The sequence below is a fragment of the Barbus barbus genome, assembly GCF_936440315.1.
Source record: "Barbus barbus genome assembly, chromosome: 45".
NCBI classification, from domain to species: domain Eukaryota; kingdom Metazoa; phylum Chordata; class Actinopteri; order Cypriniformes; family Cyprinidae; genus Barbus; species Barbus barbus.
Window position 1 is genome coordinate 23,604,906 of NC_136723.1, and position 16,961 is coordinate 23,621,866.

Genomic DNA, 16,961 nt, shown 5'->3' on the forward strand with positions numbered 1-16,961 from the left:
GATCTCACCGTCTTCTCCTCCTTGAGCTCTGGCTCTTTGTGGCGTGTCTCTTTCTCGGTCTCTCTCACCAGCTGTTTGAGGAATCCTCCCGGGACGGCGGAGAGAGGAGGAGGAGGCTGTGCAGCGGCGTCGGCTGGAGGAGGCTTCTTCTCCTCCTTGATCTGTTCACAGATGAGGAATACAGGAACTCCAGTCATGAACTCCATACAAACAACTGAAACAATCACACGAAAAATGCGTAGAAGGCAACAACATTCCCACAGCAGACTTGCATTTTATTATTACTATTTTGTCATAACATTTTACACAAGTATTGTTTTAAGAATGTTTTTGTTTTACTGTATCTGGAAAACAAAACAAAAATAAATAAAACAAAATTACAAAAATAAAACTTATATTTCCTTAAATGTACAAAAAAAGCACATTTTGCATATACATGTATAATATAGTTGATATATACCTATATAAATTTAATTTAGATAAGTTTACTTATGTTTCCTATTTTATTTTATTTTATTTTATATATGCAACAAAAACAACAGTTTACACAAGTAAATGTATAGTGTTTTAAGGATGCTTTATGTTTTTTTTAAATCTGGAAAACAAATGTTTACATTTATACTATATTAATATATACTATATACATTAATAATACTTTAAATACTTTGGTAAAGATGATTAACATATTCATATACCGTGGTGTTAAGAAACGTGCAAGCAAACATGGCAATGCATTACCATTTTTGTTTTGGAAACGATCAAAAACGTCCCTCATCCAGCACAATAACTTACTAAAGCTTGATATTTAGCTTGTTAGCTTATGTATGCTAACAAGCTACAGTACATACATCCCTAATTTCCAATTTACCATAGTTCATGCACAGTAAACATTAAAAGGATATTTGTAGTATGACCATATGACCACAGGTAAAAATGAACATAATATTTAAAAAAACAGTATTTGCTTAAACATTTAGCAACTGCAGGCTACTACAAATTGCGAAATTATAACCGTACTTTCCTAATATTAGCATGACTATTTTCCATGTACCTTCTACCAAAACACTAATGTTACTACAGCTAGTTGTACCATATTAAAACCATGGTAAATGTATATGAGGGTGAACTCTAACGACAATATTTTTAGTAAGCGTCCCATGTATGTGCTGAAAGTTTCCACTGATGCCCTTGCCACTCTATTAGCAGCACTTGCAGTGATATTAAACACGTGAGCTGAGGGCAGTAGACGTCCTTCAGCAGGCCAGCAGAGATGAAACTCTAGATACAGTCTACAATAACTGCTCTTCATGACCGCTAGCCAGCGGAGAGCATTCAGTCTGCAATACCAGCTAGCTTAAACTGCCTCTGAAGCTTGTATGCTGTTATATATGACCCTGGACCACGAAGCAGCACGGGTATATTTGTAGCAATAGCCAACAATACATTGTATGGGTCAAAATTATACGTTTTATGCCAAAAAATCATTAGGATATTAAGTAGATCATGTTCCATGAAAATTTCCTAACATTAAAATCTCAAAACGTAATATTTGATTAGTAATATGCATTGCTAAGGACTTCATTTGGACAACTTTAAAGGTGATTTCCTCAATATTTAGATTTTTTGCACCCTCAGATTCCAGGGGGCTGTTTCATAAAACAAGTTTACCAAATAAGCCAGGTTTAGTTCAGTTAGTCTGACTTATTTTGAAGCAAATCAATTGACAACAAGTCAGACTAACTGAAATAAACCTGGCTTATTTGGTAAACTTGTTTTATGAAACAGCCCCCAGATTTTCAAATAGTTGTATTTCAAATACTGTCCTAACAAACCATACATCAATGGAAAGCTTATTTATTCAGCTTTCAGATGATGTATAAATCTCAGTTTTTAAAAAAATTACCCTTACGACTGGTTTTGTGGTCCAGGGTCACATATAGTTGTGTGTGTGTATGGTTGCTGGAAACAATTGGAAAAGTCATTTATTCGGCTTAGTTTAGGATAATAAAGACCCCACGACAGATTCAAGTCGAGCTAAAACCCTTGATTTACAGAATAACGCAGCCATGCTAAGACTCCTGTCATGCTAAAGCACAAGCGGTGGAGCGCCACAGAGAGACATCGAGCAGCAACACGGGTCACACTGAGAGAATTAAAGCCTGCTTAAAATTGTGATATCAAATATTAATGAATTATTTGGTGTTGGACACATTTGGCGAGAGGTACACATATTGTAAACAATGAAATTCATGCAGTCAAACAGACACCTGTCCCACACAGCAAAAACTAAAAATGTTTTTACATATATATGGGTAGTTGACAAAAAATAAAAGTGTCCTACGGTGTGACACAGCAAAAATGTAGAAAAAAACCCAACACAAATAACATGAGAAAAATGTATCTTCATTTTTTTTTCCATCACACCAATATATATATATTATATACAGTGGTGTGAAAAAGTGTTGGCCCCCTTCCTGATTTTTATTTTATTGCATGTTTGTCACACTTTAATGTTTCAGATCATCAAATAAATTTTAATATTAATCAAAGATATCACAAGTAAACACAACATGCAGTGTTTGAATGAAGGGATTTTTTTATGAAGGGAAAACAAAATCCAAACCCACATGGCCCTGTGTGAAAAAGCTGACCAAAATTACCCCAAGAGCGCAATGACGACTCATCCAAGAGGTCACAAAAGACCCCACAACAACATCTAAAGAACTGCAGGCCTCACTTGCCTCAGTTAAGGTCAGTGTTCATGACTCCACCATAAGAAAGAGACTGGGCAAAAATGGCCTGCATGGCAGAGATCCAAGACGAAAACCGCTGCTGAGCAAAAAGAACATAAAGGCTCGTCTCAGTTTTGCCAGAAAACATCTTGATGATCCCCAAGACTTTTGGGAAAATACTCTGTGGACTGACGAGACAAAAGTTTAACTTTTTGGAAGGTGTGTGCCCCATTACATCTGGCGTAAAAGAGAAACAGCATTTCAGAAAAATAACATCATAGCTACAGTAAAATATGGTGGTGGTAGTGTGATGGTCTGGGGCTGTTTTGCTGCTTCAGGACCTGGAAGACTTGCTGTGATAAATGAACCATGAATTCAGCTGTCTACCAAAAACTCCTGAAAGACAATGTCCGGCCATCTGTTCTGACCTCAAGCTGAAGAGAACTTGGGTTCTGCAGCAGGACAATGATCCAAAACACACCAGCAAATCCACCTCTGAATGGCTGAAGAAAAACCAAATGAAGACTTTGGAGTGGCCTAGTCAAAGTCCTGACCTGAATCCTATTGAGATGCTGTGGCATGACCTTAAAAAGGTGGTTCATGCTCAAACCCTCTAATGTAGCTGAATTACAACAATTCTGCCAAGATGAGTGGGCCAAAGTTCCTCCACAGCGCTGTAACAGACTCATTGCAAGTTATCACAAACGCTCGATTGCAGTTGTTGCTGCTAAGGGTGGCCCAACCAGTTATTAGGTTTAGGGGCAAGCACTTTTTCACACAGGGCCATGTGGGTTTGGATTTTGTTTTCCCTTCATAATAAAAAAGCTTAATTCAAAAGCTGCATGTTGTGTTTACTTTTTATCTTTGATTAATATTTAAATTTGTTTGATCTGAAACATTAAAGTGTGACAAACATGCAAAAAAAATAAAAAAATCAGGATGGGGGCCAACACTTTTTCACACCACTGTATATATATATAAAAATGTGTGTAAAAAATATATATATATATATATATATATATATATATATATATATATATATATATATATATATATATACATATACATATACACACACAATATGTTACATATACATATACATATATATATATATATGTGCACATATATATTGATATTGTTATATTTATATTGTTCAAAATATATTTTAAAAAGTTAGTTTGCATTTACCCAAAATGTATTTTATGATTGTAAAGACTTTTTCTTCACACATTAATGACTTTTTATAATATATTTTTCCACTTGAAGGTTTAAAATGAAACCATATTTTACATTTGAAAAATATTTTTAAACATTTTTACAATGCATCTAGCACACATTCTACATATACTTGGTCCAAACAAAACTACCAGCTACCAAATGAAAATGAAGATAATGCTAGCAAACAACCATGATGGCATTCATTAGTTAATGAATTGCTAATTGATTGTTTTCAGGGCCGCTATCTTTGCAGGTAATCTCAGGAACTTCATGTGTTTTATTTACCCTGTGTTACAAGATAAGCAACATTTCATACTACTGCAGTTAGATTTGACGATATAGTTAAAATGTAATACTGACAAGTGCAGATTTCAGTCTTTCCTCTTTTACAGAAGCTGAACTTGCATGTCTAATCCGCTGGATGGCACTGCCAATGTGACCGATATTACAGAGACTTAAAGAGACACAGGCAGTCTTTTGACTTTCATATTCAAGTTAAAGTCAGTGTGTGTTGTGTGTGAGACTGAGGCCAGGCTACAAGCATCTCAGAAAGAACAGTGATTAATCGGTGAACTGGTGCTGGTTAATAAACAGCGAGTCAAGCAGCAGTCGGGTTAGTTGAGTTGAGCTCCAAGCCTGCAGCCGTCCTGCACCTCCCTTCTGTTCCCAGAGTTTTAAGCGTGAGGAGAGAGCCATGGCGGGACGAGGGGTGAAAGGTCGGCCGGGGAGATCTCAGCCAGGTGTGATGTGAGCGAGGACACAAAGTGGAGCAACAAATGGAAACAGTGACACTGTGGACCTGTAGATGGAGAAAAAACATGAGACATTATCATAATATACTGGGTCATATTTAATGAAAATATAAATTAATTGTGTTTTAATAATAATAATAAATAAAAAAACTTACTACATGAAATATTACTACAGGTGTTTATATAATATAAATGGTATTATTATAAATTATGTATTTATCATTACTATTTTAACATTTTTAAAATATGTAAATATCAAATATGATGATGTATAATTTATTATGTTAAAAACCTAATGTTTAATTCTTATTCTTAAATGTTTTTTTGCACTGTGAAATTATTGTCATGAGATTCATTGTAAATAAGGTTTCTTCAAATTCAGAATTTGTGTGAAATCTGAGCAAACTGATGAAGCAGACATTAGCAGATACAGGATGCTTTATGCAAATGTATTTCACACATAAAAACATCTCTGCATGTCTTCATCTGCTGCTGTGAGATATTCATCCATTACATTTCAAATGAAACAAAACTTCACTTTTTGCTCTTCTTCTACCAGCAGTTTAACCCAGAACGAAGGACCGGCTGACCAGTGCGGGTAACAGAGGTCATTGCTCCGCAAACACACTGTAATGCAGAAGATCTGGCCGTAATTAATAGTGGCAGTTGCTAAGGAGCCGAGTATCACTAGTGCTGCTGCTGATATATAAATATTAAACCTCGACACATAACTCCATGCATTTAGAGGGAAGGAAGGACCTAAGTCACATCTACAGTATGAAACTGATGGTTAATGCCCCAGAAACCACCAAAAACACCCAAGAAACCTGCTAAAAACCACCCATCGTTACAGTGAGTTCTGCACAGGCAAATACACACGAAACATAGAAATATAGAATTAGGCTGTTGATGATAAATCCAACTGAGCTTCTTCAGGCAATAAAATGAAAGTAAATGAAAGAGATTGTTCTTCCACAGTCTTCAGTAAAACATTCGCTCCATGATAAATACAGACCACCCACTTCAGCAACACAAACACACGATGAAAACAAGCCCAGAAGCTGAGTCTAATGAAGGCCAAATGGCAGGAACTGACTGGAAACAGCGCAGATCTGTGCTTCATTACCGTGTCAGCGTTCAGCCAGCAGTTTTTCATTTTACAAATCCGTTTCATTTTGTTGACACTTTGTTCACAAGGTGCTGTAAGCATTTGCATTTCTGACAACTCAGTATTATCACATTTGGCAAACTCCAAGGAATCTACCAACACCGATACCTGATAATTAAATGATTTTTTAAAAATTAAAATATGACGACTAATGATGAACAAAATCTATATTATTGTACTACAAGAAACTAGTGTTCACGTATTACTATGACAAATAAGTTAAAATAAAAAAAATAAAAAATTCACTTTATTTGAAGGTGTCCTTGTTACAGTGTAATTAATTATACATTTAAGTACTGAGTAATATTAATGAACTACATTGTACTTACTATATGGTTAGGGTTTGGCTTTGGGTTATTTGCATGTAATTATGCATAATTAAGTGTTATTATAATAGTAAGTACATGTAACATGTAACAAGGACATCTTAAAATAAAGTGTTATCAAAAATTCCATCACTTGCTAAAAAAAGAGGAGCTGAATATAAAATAAATATTAATAGCTTGCAATATAATCTCTAAAGAGTACCAGTGTGTCTGAAATAATTTTTTTTAGGGTGAAATATTTGTCCCTGTGAAATTTGATTTTCAGAGATATTTCTAACCACATAAAATATACTGCCAATAAATAAATATAAAATACAATACAATCAGTATTAGTATAGCTTGCAATATATATTGTAAAATGCACCATGGTCCTACTTTTTTTTCTTTTCTTTTTGTACCATGGTGTCAAAAATGAACTTTTATTATAGTCAAATATTTGTACCCATAAAAGCAGATTTTTGGGGGATGCTTTTTCTAACCTTATAAACTCAACTGCCATCCTTTTGTTAGATATCTCATCCATTCATTGACAAATTCTCAGCATAAATGATTGAATCTCATGTTTATTCTAAAATAGAATATTTAAAATATAAAACGCATGAATTATCTCAGATATTACAAACCATTTGAATTCCTGGGCCTTTTTACCCAAATTAATTTCTGACCTCGGTACCATAGAAATACCATTTATTTCAGACAGGTACCATAGTAATACAACTGAAGTGCTCCATGGTAACACCATATAAATATGATAATAATCGAATATCATGGATTATGTCAAGCTTTCATGCATCTTTTTGCAAACGACAGCTGTAAGATAAACAGTTGCTCACTTGTTTCCTGCAAATCACTTCACCTTAATGGAAATGAACACAAACACTGACTCATGTGAAGTTTAGGTCGCAGGATCATGACATTGCATTCACATTTCCAACCCTCAACAACTTGTCATCCCCTTCGACATTACACGACAAACAACAAAACAAATTAGTCAGAGGTAGAAAATGATCCTGGGAGCTCAGATTTCAGCAGGAGTCAGCGCCGCATTTAGTCGTGGAATATCCCGGCGATCCAAACACAAGGCCTTTCAGTTCCCAACCAGAACAAACCACTCAACTTCTGGGCATATAGACAAATGGCTCAACGTCCGTAATTTCATAAGGAGAACACCAGAATGGCCGTACAGGACGTGGATGTCTGTGAGGGTCTGGGATCTATAAATAAATCACAGTATCTACAAAAAGAACAGATTTGGGAGTCAACATGAAAAACCAACAGGCATACCTTGTGATGGTTCCTCAATGGAGTGGAAGAATATACCCAATGAGAGAAATGTATGCGTGAAACTCCAGGGGAAAAGTAAGCAAGGTACACAGTCTCACTGTCACTGAGAGGGTGAAGCTACAATCTGAAATAGAGTGGCAACACACACAGATAAGCATGGCAGCTGAGTTAACACAAGACTCAGCTATAAATATCCCACGGCTAGAAGAGGTGGGACATACTACCCTGTTTGGGAAACACGAGTGCTGTAAACGGGGGGGGAACTGGACATTGTTTTGACTTTAAGACGTTGGGGATCCGACTGGATGCATCGTCTGATGTGGATGATTTCAAAACATGCTGGATTACATTAGCAGCAATGTTTCTGAACACTTTGTCAAGGCTGGACGTCCAGAATGACCCCATTTGGATGCTGGAAATCCGTCTCGATACAAACCTGGGAAAGCAGTGCTGGAAAAAGCACACGAGTCAAGTGTCCGCAGACTTGCTAATGAGCGGCGGTGTGGCTTGATGGACAGACTCAGCTGGGAGACGCAGGGGTGGGAGGTGAGCTGCGGGAGGTGGTGTCAGAGAGAATTAGAGAGAGGACACAAGCGTATCAGCACACTCATGATCTCTGGGAAGAAACGCCGGAGGCCAATGGATATTGTGGTTTTCGAAAGGGTTGAGTGGAGCCGTTGTGGAGGAATATCTCATACAATCATTTTGATCTCAAGATGATCTCCAGATGATAAATTTAATCTTTAGCGTACTTATGTTAAATAATTTTCAAACGAAAGGTCTCACTTTGTCTGAAAGCGCATTTATTAAATCAGCTGAAACCGTTTAGGCGGATTCAACTGGAATGGATCCAATTTGATTTTAGATTCTGAAATTAATAAGCACTACAATATGATTCACATATTTGTTCACATGTGCATTACATGCATTTCAAACACTTCAGCACATGCTAGTTCCCGGTCGCTGTGGATGTTGTCACCAGAGCTACAGCATGTATAATTACTGTGGATTACATAAACATCAAGAGTTTTTTGAGCTAATATTTAGTCAATATTCAGTCTTATCCACTGACAGTTCACATGATATGAGACGTATTAGCTGTATGAGACATCTACAATAAAACAAGCCAAGAAAACTGTAACTGAGAACACATTATACATGAGAATCTTGTAACTTGAAGAGACCATTTAGAATCCCAGTGTGTAAATCAAATCAGTCAAAATCTTTGTTGTGCCAAAGTCAGTTGAATTATTAAACAGAGAATTTCAAAATTTGGGATTTTTAAGATTTTTTATGTACTTTATTTGGATCATTTCGTTATTTAGTATTGTATTGAACTGTGTGATTTGTGTTGTGGGTATTGATTGCTGGCTATGTCATTAGAGTCCATGTCAAATACAATACAAGTATATTCTATTCTATTCTGTGAATCATGGCACTGAACGTGTGTGCCAAGTATTTTCTAATCCAATTGAGAAAATAGTAAGATTCAAGTGTTTACATGATTGATTTTTTTCCTATTGATTGAACTATTTCAGGTCTACACCACCCCTTCTAATTTAATGTGTTTATATGAAGGCTTTCAGTCCATCAATCTGATTATAAACCAATTATTTTGATGCATGTAAACAGCTATTATGTTATGGCACCAAGATTTCATTTATTTGAACTAATAACCCCCCCCCAAAAAAAGTTAAATAGTTAAAAATATATTTTCTTCATAAAATGGCCAAGGAGTTACATATTTATTTATATGAACTTTTTCAGGATCTCTCTTAAAATTAGGCGACCTCATATAGCCAGATTTTTCAAAAGCTCTAGGAATGGGTTCTTCCAAAAAAAAAATAGTTGAGGGGGTTTAGATGATTTATCTTATTTTAATGCTCGTTTTGTCTCATTTTGAATAATTGGGTCCGGCCCACTGCTTGAGAACCGCTGATGTATCAGGAATTGACTGTATCATGAAAAAGTCGTGACCCGATCAAGCTGTTTTCATTTTGATGAAAGATTATAGACATTTTAATTTGAATCACTGACAAAATAACATTACAAACGCATGACAAAAAGTCTGAAATCATGTTGACTTTAAAAATGTATGATTGCATAACAGCATTTACTTTTACAGAAAGCACAAACTGTTCCCGAAAAACTGAATCAACAGGTCTAGCAGCATTTGAGCACAGATGCCACTCAGTTTGATTTTCTTATATAATGACATTTAGACATTGCGCCTCGAGTGTCCAAATACTTTCAAGGCCAGTGCAGTTTCAATCAGTGCCTTTAAAAACACCATCCATTCAGAGAGGTAAACGAAGACAGATATTACAATACGGCGAGGATAATAAACCTCAAGAACCCTTTGAATAATTTGAGCTTTGATTATAGCTGCAGGATAGAGAAGGATGTCCAAGAGAGGAGTGTTTACTCCAGAACACTAATGCCCTGCTCAATCACACTCAGCTCCAGTGAGGAGACGTGGCCGCAGTCCTTCCAAATGGCTTTAACATGCCCTGAAAGTTGGCTAATGGATGTTTAAGTTTATAAATCTCACACTGAAGAGTTAGTTTACATCGAACGAGTGTCCTCGTTCTGATATAAACAGGATAAATCCCGAAATGAAGCGGCTTGAAAGCATGGAGACAACAGACATGGCAACACGAAAAAGGGGCTTTTATTTCTGAACTGTTTTCATAAGCAGTCCAACACACATGTTCCTAGCTGTTCTGAAAAATGAAAACAAAAGAAAATAATTTTAATAACAATTATCATTCATTGAATAATATTATCAATAATTATAATCATCATCATCGTAACGGTAATAACCCCAGACAGTAGTATTTGCGTTTGTTTGTGGCACATGAAAAAGAGAGTTTCGGTTGACTGTAAACCCAGATACTCGACAGCTCCGTGCCCTAGATAAACCAACGCACAGAGGGACTAGCTCCCCGACCAGACAATAAATATGAAAGAGCAAGAGAGACCTGTATTAAACGAACAAAAATAATAATCTGTAACTCGTAGGTACAATATCTAAACTTTATTGTGCAAGATCTGAGCTGATTCTTCACCACAAATAGTTGAACTCACATCGAACCCGATCCCTTCCCGACTCAATTGTTTTGTCTACGTCGTTAAGTCTTTTAAATAAACCTAAGCTCATTTGTTTTCATTTCATATACACATATATACTTAAGATTTTTGTCTTTTTTTTCCCCTTCCTATCGATGGCCCTCTTGCGTTCGCCCACACACAAAATTCACCGTTACGGAACAGACACAAGCAATTGAATGAAGCAAACACTGACGAAGTGACTGAAAAGCTACCGTTAAAATAAAATATAAAACCCCTGAATAAAACATGGATATTTAGGACTGGCGGAGGTGCCACCCTTTTTTTGAGAAACGGGCTAGCATTTTCAAAACACGGTACCGGCCGTCGCCGGTCAGTAGCTTTGAGGCGTAGAGTCAATGACGTCGGATCGTTTGCCTCGCGGCCCACTTGCTCCACGTCACCTGAATTTGGTCACATTTTTGTACCTTTTCTCAAACTTGCGCGCCGCTCGCCCGTTAAAACGTACCAATTTTAGTCTCGGAAACAGCCGACGAGCATCGCGCAAGCTTTTCATTGGTTCAAGGACATTCTCCTACAGTCGTTTGGCACATTTTTTTTTCGTCAGCTCATGAAGCGTGGTGGAAAAAGTGCAGTGATATATAAATTTCAAAACAAGCCATTTTGGTTTCAAAATAAAACCCTTGAAGGGCACTAAAACATCCTCAGGATGGCACCTCCCTGACACTTAAAGGCTACAAAAACTGATCGACTCCCAAAACCCTGCGATTTCTGCAGAGCGCCGCATGCAAATCACTTGGAAATGCACTGAAGGGAATCGTAGAAAAAGAAAATTACTGCATGGAAAAACAAAAACAAAAGGACCTGAATATACATGAAGAAAACACTTCTTTAAAATCACCTCATGCCTGTTAACCTGTGCTTGTTTTTCCATTCCAAAAAAACAAAAACAAAATAAATGCACATAACATGCTCCAAAAAATATGTCATCTATAGAAATCTGCATTTGCGTCACATTCAAAACAATATAAAAATTTTAACTATTTAAATCAAGCCTTACAACAAACAGTTTTAAGTTGTCTATCCTTCGGCGATCCAGGCAGCCCACCTTCCCGAACACCTGCGAGTGTCCTACTACCATCGCACTGAATAACGGTCTGCCTGCCGTGAATGGATAATGGCGAAACACACGAGAGACAGACAGAAGACCTCCTCACACCTCATTATGAGATAAGCCCTCCGACTCTCCGCTTTCACACCGATGGTCCTAAAAGAGGCGCGTACGCACAGTTCTCAGCCTGAGGTTTGCACACGCCCGCAGATTGATTGACAGATGTGAAACCCGCCCACCCCACCCGCCCCCAATATGAGACATAGGGACAAACACAGACAGGCAGAGAGAGATTCGCCCAATATGCAAACATTGTCAAGAAGATTATACTGTAGATGCACAGAGAAAGGATTCATATATACAGTCGGATAAAAGACTCCAGGGACTGCTGTTTTTTTTTCCAAGTGGTCCCTCTAACCGAGACATCATACATCGTCAACCGTCCATTGGCGTCCTTGTACGCGACTGGAGGTCTGCAGTTCAGTTTTTATTCTGTGCGTTCAGTTTCCAACACTGTTCTCGGGGTCTGTTCACAGGGAGATGGAGGTGATGCGGCCTGGACTCGAGGAATTCTCAGGTGTCTCAAGTCGAACGTTTATTTCATTGGCACTTTTTGCACTTTTGTGGGTTCAGGGGGAGGGGTTGGGTTCGTGTCTTAGCAAACGTCCCGCCACGTTCCTACCCATTGTGTCAAGCAGCGTAAATCACTCCACCCACAAACAAACGAACAAAAAAGAGAAACAAAAATACATTCAAGGTGAAAGAAAACAATTCTTCCTGGTGAAAATATTGGGGAATTTCCTTTGAAGCAACAACACCTACTTTTTGCATCGTGTACAAGCACAAGTACACGCACTTAATGCACGTGAGCAATCCAACCAAGTTTGGTGTTTACAAAGGCTGAGCACCAAAAAAAAAAAAAAAAAAAAAACGCTCCCTAATTTTTAAACTGTACGTAGTCCTCTGAGAGCTCAACTTGGATGCGCACAACACTCGCCGTTGCAGTTCGTTCAATCCGTCGGCGAGTATTAAGGAAGTGTCGAAGAAATTTGTACTTTACAAGTACGGGACGAAGGTCGGGTGCCACAACAGTCCACAAATCCAAGTCCGTTTAGCATAAAACGGCATGCATGCCATGCGCCCATGATGTTGACAGAAAGTGGTGCAAAGCATATGCTTCAAGAATGGCAGAGTCAGTGAGGTGGCCTTGGCATTCCCACAAAGGACATGAAAGACAACGAGAGTGATATCGTTAAAGCCAACGTCTTTTGAGATTGTTTCCATCTGATTAGATCTCTCAGGCCGCATGGCTCTAGTTTCCCTCTAGCAGAGGTATTGATACTGTCCGGCTCTAGCACACTGCCACTTGAAAGAGAAGCTCCAAGTGGGCATTGTTACAGCAGAGGCCTCTTTCTTTGCTAATATACGAGCATGCCGGCGTGTGCAAGGAGAACGTGGGGATCACAGAAGGAACGACATGCTCACAAATGGGGCGCAGTATGCCAGCCTGCACCACTGGTCAAAACGAGGTCCCAGATTCAGCACTGACATCACCGAATGTTCTTTAACATTATCCTGGAGTGACGTCCACCCCAGAGTGTCAAGTTGCGAGGAACTGTGTGTGTGTGCATTTGATTGACTAACAGTTGAGGAACAGCAGGGCACAGTCCAGCAGAACCTTCCGAGACAGACCATTTGGCGGCTCACTGTGCCAGTTGGGAAGCCTAATGGTGCTGGACAAGCATTTTGCTGGGAAAGAGAGAGAGTGTGAGAGCGTGTGCATGTGTGTGTCGATGAAGAGGATGAGAGGGGTGGTGGATAAGGGCGGTAGGAGGTGGGCGGCTCACTGGCCGTTGCTGTTACGGTGCGTGAGTGGAGGTTTGGACAGTTCCACCATATTGGTTCGCCCCTTGCCGATGACTTTGGGGGCACGACGAAGCAGCTTCTGGGCCTCTGTGAACGCTTCGGTGAGCTCCTTCTTCCACTGTACGAACTCTGGGTCGCTCTGTGAGAAGAAAAATAACATTAGCATTAGCAGTCTCAGCTGCTTTATGATTTTTTTAATATATCAAGAACTTTTAAATACTAGTGAGCTACCTAGTCAGAAATTTTGGATGCAAAAATTTAAATACAGAAAATGTATTTTGTGGTTAAGGCAATAACAGACTGCATTCAGAAAGCCAATTCACAGTGGTGCTAATGTTAAACGAAACCAGATTTTGTTCAATGTATTTTGCACCAATATGTTTTTGTGCCTAGGGTATCTTTAGCATGCAAAAGTCAAACAGGATTGGAATCAATCGAGCTTAAAGCTCGTGCATTTAATGTGAGAGATTTTGTATGGCATGAGCTGCCCGTAAAAACCATTTCAAATCAGCCCTTTATGAGGTTTAATTTCAGATTAATGTTCGCTAAGGGTCTGCAAAAGCACGTACACGCACTTCTGATGCTGCTGCTGCGCAGATGGGAAAAAATATTTCCCACAGAACAGACTCAAAAAAGATATATATATATATATGCAGTGGGGCAAATAAGTATTTGATACACTGCCTATTTTTCAAGTTTTCCCACTTACAAAGAATGGAGAGACCTGTAATTTTCATCGTAGGTACACCTCAACTGTGAGAGACAGAATATTAGAAAAAAAAAAAAAAAATCGAGAAAATCACATTGTATGATTTTTAAATAATTAACTTCCATTTTATTGCATGAAATAAGTATTTGATCACCTACCAACCAGCAACAATTCTGGCTCTCACAGACCTGTTAGTTTGTCTTTAAGAAGCCCTCCTATCCTCCACTCATTACCTGTATTAATTGCACCTGTTTGAACTCGTTACCTGTATAAAAGACACCTGTTCACACACGCAGTCAATCAGATTCCAACCTCTCCACTATGGGCAAGACCAAAGAGCTGTCTAAGGACACTAGGGACAAAACTGTAGACCTGCACAAGGCTGGGATGGGCTACAGGACAATAGGCAAACAGCTTGGTGAGAAGGCAACAACTGTTGGCGCAATTATTAGAAAATGGAAGAAAATCAAGATGACTGTCAATCTCCCTCGGACTGGGGCTCCCTGCAAGATCTCGCCTCGTGGAGTATCAATGATCCCGAGAAAGGTGAGGGACCAACACAGACAGGCAGAGAGAGATTCGCCCAACTGTTACCATTAGTAACACACTACACCGTCATGGATTAAAATCCTGCAGTGCGCGCAAGGTCCCCCTGCTCAAGCCAGCACATGTCCAGGCCCGTCTGAAGTTTGCCAAAGACCATCTGGATGATCCAGAGGAGGCATGGGAGAAGGTCATGTGGTCAGATGAGACCAAAATAGAACTTTTCGGTATAAACTCCACTCGCCGTGTTTGGAGGAAGAAGAAGGATGAGTACAATCCCAAGAACACCATCCCAACCGTGAAGCATGGGGGTGGAAACATCATGCTTTGGGGGTGCTTTTCTGCAAAGGGAACAGGACGACTGCACTGAATTGAGGGGAGGATGGATGGGGCCATGTATCGGGAGATTTTGGGCAACAACCTCCTTCCCTCAGTAAGAGCATTGAAGATGGGTCGTGGCTGGGTCTTCCAGCATGACAATGACCCCAAACACACAGCAAGGGCAACTAAGGAGTGGCTCCGTAAGAAGCATTTCAAGGTCCTGGAGTGGCCTAGCCAGTCTCCAGACCTGAACCCAATAGAAAATCTATATAGGGAGCTGAAAATCCGTGTTGCCCCGCGACAGCCCCAAAACCTGAAAGATCTGGAGTAGACCTGTATGGAGGAGTGGGCCAGAATCCCTGCTGCAGTGTGTGCAGACCTGGTCATGAACTACAGGAAACGTCTGACCTCTGTAATTGTAAACAAAGGTTTCTGTACCAAATATTAAGTTCTATTTTTCTATTGTATCAAATACTTATTTCAAGCAATAAAATCGGCAGTGTATCAAATACTTATTTGCCCCACTGTGTGTGTGTGTGTGTTATTATATTATTGTTGCTTTTGTTAAAATAGTCATAAAATGGTCACAAGATAAATATTCAGATATTTTTCATGTATTCATTTACAATAAAACACTCACAAGAGTTTGAAAAAGAGGCATAAGGAACAATAAAAGTGAAGCAAGATAATACAAGACCAAAAGGGGAAGAGAGAATCCCTTGACGAGAACAGCATGAAGGTGCCCTACCTCGCACTGCAGGACAAACTGTTTCCCTCCTTTGATCCTTAGCAGGATGCACTTTTTGTCCTTGATCTGCGTCTCTTCCACAGTCACGATCTGCTCCATGGTCAGCAGGTTTTGCTGGGGGGAGGAAAGACTAATTAGTGCGTCCCTGTAAGAGTCTTCTCACAGATTATCCTTCTATGTTCGAGAACACACCATGCTATCTGCTAGCTCTGTATGGGTGGGATTTTACCCTACGCTTGAGGTATACGCATCTATCAGCGTCACTTACACTGTGGTAGAAATTCTAGAGGTTGTCTGGGGCTACGAGGGAGCAAAGACACGGATGACAAGCTGTTCTTGTACTCAATGAGTCAGTGGTGGTACAGCGGGCCGCAGACAGAGCATCTCATGTAACCGTCTGATCGCGGATACCTGATTCCCATCAGACTGGAGGATAATGGAAGTCATTTCACTTCTGTACAAACATTTTCCCTCTAAATGACACATACCACATTCAGTCTGGTTTCTAAAGACCTTGATTTAAAGTGTGCTTCTGTGTGAAGACTTAGACATCCAGTGTTTTCTTTCCCTAAGAAGCCTTTTTTTTTTTTTTCACTGTTCGGCTGCGAGAACAAGAAACAATTTTCAAATAACACTGTTTAACAACATAAAGCTAGGGATGCACAGATCAATTTTATGAAATGAAAAAAAAAAATGTATTCTATGTTTAGGCATTATGTATGTATGTATGTATGTATGTATGTATGTATGCGTATATATATATATATATATATATATATATATATATATATATATATATATATATATATATATACATATATACACACTAAGGTTGGGCTGTATGATCAAACTTTTATATTACTGTAATTATACAACCATATTTATTTTAAATATTAAAAATCACCATATCACAATGGCTACTTCTGTATAATCCAGTGAATTTAATATTATATTAAACCTAATAATAATATTAATAATAACGTTATTAAAATTTTTATTTGAAACAGACAGGATGGGTGCAAACTGAAAAGTGACCATACATAAAATTCATTAAAAATGAATGAAGTCTGAGATAAGTTCAAAAACATTCAATTGTAGAACTTTAAAATCAAAA

General features: G+C 38.5%; 2 protein-coding genes across 3 annotated transcripts in view; both read right to left on the reverse strand.

The window, feature by feature from the left end:
- LOC306863923 (unconventional myosin-XVIIIb-like) overlaps nt 1-7,642 on the reverse strand; it is a 49,973-nt gene extending 42,331 nt beyond the window's left edge. The window contains exons 1-2 of one of the 2 annotated variants that reach the window (XM_079407522.1): nt 7,481-7,642; nt 9-161 (exon numbers count right to left, since the gene is read on the reverse strand). The gene's annotated coding sequence lies outside the window, so the exon portion shown is untranslated. The remainder of the gene's footprint in view (nt 1-8; nt 162-7,480) is intronic. The other variant, XM_079407523.1, reaches the window with a different exon arrangement.
- Nucleotides 7,643-9,485: 1,843 nt separating this feature from the next.
- The window catches only part of LOC306864286 (G protein-coupled receptor kinase 3-like), a 62,404-nt gene continuing 54,928 nt past the window's right edge, over nt 9,486-16,961 (reverse strand). Inside the window, exons 20-21 of the mRNA XM_079408208.1 lie at nt 15,848-15,961; nt 9,486-13,665 (exon numbers count right to left, since the gene is read on the reverse strand). Coding sequence (XP_079264334.1) covers nt 13,504-13,665; nt 15,848-15,961 — 276 coding nt within the window. The 3' untranslated portion in view covers nt 9,486-13,503. The remainder of the gene's footprint in view (nt 13,666-15,847; nt 15,962-16,961) is intronic.